The sequence below is a fragment of the Phoxinus phoxinus genome, assembly GCF_949152265.1.
Source record: "Phoxinus phoxinus genome assembly, chromosome: 9".
In the NCBI taxonomy this organism is placed as follows: Eukaryota; Metazoa; Chordata; class Actinopteri; order Cypriniformes; family Leuciscidae; genus Phoxinus; species Phoxinus phoxinus.
This window is the reverse complement of record NC_136884.1, coordinates 22330973-22336430: the sequence shown is the minus strand read 5'-3', so window position 1 is coordinate 22336430 and position 5458 is coordinate 22330973. Positions and strand designations below refer to the sequence as shown.

The following is a 5458-nucleotide window of genomic DNA, read 5'->3' as shown; positions in this document are numbered from 1 at the left end:
GCGTTTGCTTTCTTGGATCTAAGATCAGATTGGTTGTTTTCTTGATTGACACTGGGCTGGCCCAATCACATCTTTAAACACCTCCCCCTTTGAGCGAGCGTGCCGTGTCAGTGTGTATCTGCCAAAATAGTCGGAGAGATGGAGAAGAAATGCACGGAATGTGCAGAGAAATAGCGTGAAAAATAAATACAGGCCCTTCAAGCAGACGCTGTAAAATGTGTCAAAATATATATTTTCTGCAGCAGCAGGACCTTCATCAGCTCCAGTGATGATGAGGATAGTGAGGAGGATCAGGAGAGAGATGAGAGAGTGTAGAGTCCGCGGTAAGCAGAACTACTTTCAAAACACTTCGGCTATGACTGTGGGACCCATTACCCAGTTACCACATCTGCATAGTTGACGATTACAGCAATTTACTAGAAGTTTAATAAGACGCGTTTGTATCCATGTTTTCCGCCAAAATAAAAGCTTGATGCAGTTTCCGCCAAAATAAAAGATCACGTGCTTATCTCTTTCAAGTATAGAAATTAGTACAAAACTACTTATGAAAGTTTCCTTTATTTTTCAGTGCATTTGTTTTACAATTGTTTTATGGCTATTAGGCTACTGTCATGAGATTAATATTATAACTATTATTATGTAGTGTAATGTAGACAGACACTGTTACTAAAAGAGGTTTGATTTTTTTTCTTTGTTTAATTTGCACACTTAATATATGGGTTGGAGCTTTTAATTTTGAACTCTCAAACTGCACCAGATAGATGAATTTAACATAAAAATGCACAAAATTTTCTTACGGGGGGGCATGCCCCCGAACCTCCCGAGAGGGACAGAGGTCCTCACCACAGCTTTACAAAAGATCCTTTGCAGCTTATAGCTTGTGTTTTGGATGCATCACTGTGGAGTATAGTTCAATTGTATTAATAAATGACAATTTTGTACTTATTTCATCTGTTAACTCTTTTTCCTACTCACTCATTACATGGCATTAGTGGTTTTAATGAATAGGTGTTGAACAAAAACATATTGAAGGGCGTGCAAAGATGGGTGGTGTTTACGATCATATGTAGTGGGCCAGTCTGGGCCAAAATGCCCGGGCCGATTTTGTGTCCCAGTCCAGCCCTGATTTCAGCTACTTACAACCAGTGTTGGGTGTTTACTGTAATTAAAATACTTATCCACGGAAAAGGTAAAGTAAGGGATTACTGTTCATTTTTAGGTAATTTAATTACAGTTACTTATGATGTACTTGCGTTACATACTGTAAATTATTTCAACAGGTTTGCATAAACCATTATTGAATTTAAAATCTAAATGTATCGCCAAAGGTAAAAGTGAACGCTGCCTCTTTAAAATCGTTAGCTGTAGTGCAGTTGCGCGCGACGAGTTCGCGCGTGCTAGTCGGTTACGTTGTCTGAAGTGGAAGATGTCGGCAGAAGCGAGTGGCTGTTTTAGCAAATGGAAATACTCCAATTATTTCACTTTTTTGACACAGGTAGAAAAGAACATTACGGTTCAATGTAAGCTATGTCCTGGGGAGAAAAAACTATCGGCCGCTGTCAATAGCACAAGTAATCTACTGAAGCACCTGACAAGGCAGCATCGACGAACACTTTTGAGTGATCCATGTTCGTCGACAGATAACGCTACGGCAACCCCTGTTAAGCAGCCAAAACTTGATTTTACACAGGCGGTGCAGAAAGTGTCTGAAGGTGAGCTTAAAAAAATGATTGCAGGCTACGTAGTGGAAGAGATGCTACCTCTGCGTACTGTTAAGTCTCCGTCTTTTAGGCGCATACTAAACAAAATACCTGTGTCTGGCAAAAAAGCAGCACTGCCCGATCGGAAAACGTTTTCATCTTACTTGGATAAGTGTTACACTGACATGGAAATTGAGCTTAAAAGGACATTTGAGAGCTTGCAATATATTTCCACGACTGCCGACATTTGGACGAGCCATAACAAAAGTTTTCTCGGAATGACGGCACATTGGATTGATCCTTCTACTTTTCTACGCGGACACGCAGCATTAGCTTGTAAAAAAGTTAGAGGGAGACACACGTATGATGTAATCGCCAATGAAATCGAACAAGTCCATTCAGCTTATGGACTTAATTCTAAAGTGACAGCAACTGTGACAGACAACGGGTCCAATTTTGTCAAAGCATTTAGAATGTTCGAGCAATCAGATTCTGATGAGGAGTCCGAGGAAGATGAAGAGGTGACATTTACTGATGTTGCGCAGACTCTCTCCACAGACTCTGATGGACAGTTTTCTCTCCCTCCACACTTAAGGTGTGCATCACACACACTGAACTTAATTTTTCATGATGGTGAGAAATGGCTAACAGCAAATGAGTACAAAGTCATATACAGAAGTGCTATTTCAAAGTGTTCTGCACTGTGGACAAAAGCGAACCGTTCTTCCGTGGCTTCAGAGTTAGTAGATAACTTTTTCAAGAAAACTCATAGTGCCTACTTCAACTCGATGGAATTCATTTCACGATGCCCTGTCCAGGATCACTGACATTCCAGTTGCTGAGTTAAATACTGTTTGCGCTCTGCTTGGAATAAAATGCTTCAATGATCGGGAGTATCTGTTCCTAAAGGAATATTGTATTGTGTTGAAGCCACTCACTGTAGCGCTAGACATATTGCAAGGAGAAGATAACTGCTATTTTGGAACCCTTCTTCCAACTCTGGAGATTCTAATGTCCAGGACGCTGGCACTGCGGGACGAGCTTAGGATGACAGCATCTCTCCCTGATGTCATTGTTCAGGTAATCTGATATATAAACAAATTGCTATTTTTGGTTTACCCATGGCTTAAATACATTTTTATATTATCTGTCATACTCTTGTATAATGTGAAGTGTCTGATTTTTTTTTTTTTTCTCATAGGCTATCAAGGTACGTTTTTCCTCTATGATGGACAATAAAAAAGCTCTCCTGGCTGCAGTCACTTTGCCCAAATTTAAGTTACGCTGGATCAGAGAAGAAGATAAAAAAGACACTGTTAGGGCAATGCTTACTACAGAGTGCCGTGGGTTGCCTCTTGAAGACCAACAGCATAATGATCAACATCACAACAAGCACGCTGACTTCACTGATGACTTTTTTTCATTTGAGGAGGAGGATTGTGCCTACTCTGCTGAAACAGAGGTCATGGAATATTTGAAATCTGCAGGGTCTGACCTGGGTGTCCTTAGACAGTATCCCAGGATTAAGGCCATTTCACTGAGGTACAACACAGCCACACCATCAAGCGCACCAGTGGAAAGGCTTTTCAGCCTGGGCAATCTTGTGCTCACCCCCAGGAGGAACCGACTGTCAAGCAAACGTTTTGAGAGACTTACATTAATGAGATACAACCACTTTTTCAAAAAGGAGGCAGCACAGTCAGCTGAGCAGTAGAAATTAGTTTTTGTTGAAAAACATATGACTGCATACAGTATGCATGAAATATGTTGCTCATTGCTTTGAAATATTAAACATTTTGCTTGATTAATTATAATAGTAATTATATTTTTTGTTATTCAGATGGAATTTTGTTATTCAGATGTTATTTACAGAGGAATTCTGACCGTTAACTAAAGGTTACAGTGAATTAGAAATTAGTTAATTTTGTTGAAACATATGACTACCGTACATACATTATGTATGAAATATAATATGGTACTCATTGCTTTGAAACTAAGGTTCATGTTTACAGCTTGATACATGTAATTAACTTCTTTTTAAGTTAAGCTTGATTAATTATAATAGTAATTATATTTGTTGTTATTTAGATATTTTTCAGAGGAATTCTGACCGTTAACTAAAGGTTACAATGAATTAGAAATTAGTTCATTTTGTTGAAACGCATGACTACCGTACATAGGCTACATTACCGATATGTATGAAATATAATATGGTACTCCTTGCTTTGAAAGCAAGTTTCATGTTTACAGCTTGATACATGTCATTTAACTTCTCTTAAGTTAAGCTTTTTTGTTATTCAGATATTTAGCAGAGGAATTCTGTTTAACTAGTTTAGTATTATATATTAGTTTAGTATTATTATAAGTATTATAGTATGTTTTAATAAAGCTAAAATGCTTTAAAAAGGATTCTATTCCATGTTTGACTCATATTTAATTATTAAAAGAGTTTCATTTCTGTCGTCTACCCGGTCAAGGTTTATAGGGTTTTTAAAGAGTAATTTGTTTAATTACTTGTTGAGTAATTAAATTACTTTTCAGACAGAGTAATTAGAAAAGTATTTTAAATACAATATTGATGATGTAATTAGTAATTAATTACTTTTTTGAAGTAACTTACCCAACACTGCTTACAACATACCTTTGGCCAACTCATAAATATGCTGTATTCAGCACAAACTCTGCTACAATAATATGTGAGCAAAATGGAAGTTACATGTTTGCATTTTATAGAAAAAAAATATTATGCGTGGTTAGTGAGTTTTGGGAAAAAAATTGTCACTGCAATGAGCTTACTGAATAGTTTGGCACAAGACTTTTGAGTTACCATTCTTGTAGGCTAGAATGTTTACTACAAAATGATGTGAAAATCATTTTGATCACTCTTTCACAAAACAACAATATAATGATTTAAACTTTGTAAGTCAGTTTTTGTGCCAGCACTGCTTTATGCGTAGGGGTGTTGATGGCCATGAATATGAATGAGGGGAGACAATAGACACTCCCCCAATGGCTAATGCCCCCATCACGGTGCTGTGAGGCAGAGAGGAGAATCTGAGAATGAGAGGAGATTCAAAGGTTTTGTTTTTCAATCTGTTTTTATCGTAATTCTTCTATGTGGAGGAACTAAATGCTGTGCCTCACAAGACCACAGTGCTACCGTACATATATAAACATATAGTACCAGTCAAACGTTTGGACACATTACCATTTTTTATATTTTTGGAAGAAGGCTGCATTTATTTGATAAAAAATACAGAAACAACAGTAATATTGTGAAATATTATTACAATTTAAAATAATGATTTTCTATTTTAATATACTTTAAAATATAATTTATTTCTTTGATCAAAGCTGAATTTTCAGCATCCTTACTCCAGTCTTCAGTGTCACATGATCCTTCAGAAATCATTCTAATATCATGATTTGATAATCAGGTATTATCAATGTTGGAAACCGTTGTGCTGCTTAAAATTTTTTTATAACCTGTGATACTTTTTTCAGGATTCACTGATTAAAAAGAAAAGCATTTATTCAAAATAGAAATCTTTCCTAACAATATAACTTAACACATCCTTTCAAAAAAAGAAAGAAAGGTAGTGTATACTGTTACAAACAGACTCATGGGCGAATGAGTCAACAGAGGTAACTTGCGGTCCAGTTTCCCGTGCGGGCAGGAATCGTGCAGTCTGTGCAACCATGTCAACATCAGTCTCGGTTTTCCATGACAGGGTGGACTTGGACCTGTTGCTTGCCTG

The 5458-nt window shown here is 37.1% G+C and overlaps 1 protein-coding gene across 1 annotated transcript; it reads left to right on the top strand.

Moving 5' to 3' along the window:
* The first annotated feature begins 1272 nt into the window (after positions 1 to 1272).
* LOC307004094 (uncharacterized protein) lies at positions 1273 to 4003 on the top strand. Its single transcript, XM_079623042.1, has 2 exons — positions 1273 to 2780; positions 2902 to 4003. Exons 1-2 carry the CDS (start codon positions 2712 to 2714, stop codon positions 3412 to 3414), a joined length of 582 nt encoding a protein of 193 aa, XP_079479168.1. The 5' UTR covers positions 1273 to 2711; the 3' UTR covers positions 3415 to 4003.
* Positions 4004 to 5458: the final 1455 nt, after the last annotated feature.

What these genes read in the sequence shown, in the direction of transcription:
- LOC307004094 (XM_079623042.1), top strand. Translation starts at nt 2,712, where the DNA reads ATGTCCAGGACGCTGGCACTGCGGGACGAGCTTAGGATGACAGCATCT. An exon ending in TCCCTGATGTCATTGTTCAG is followed by an intron (nt 2,781 to 2,901) that starts GTAATCTGATAT and finishes TTTTTCTCATAG; the next exon opens with GCTATCAAGGTACGTTTTTC.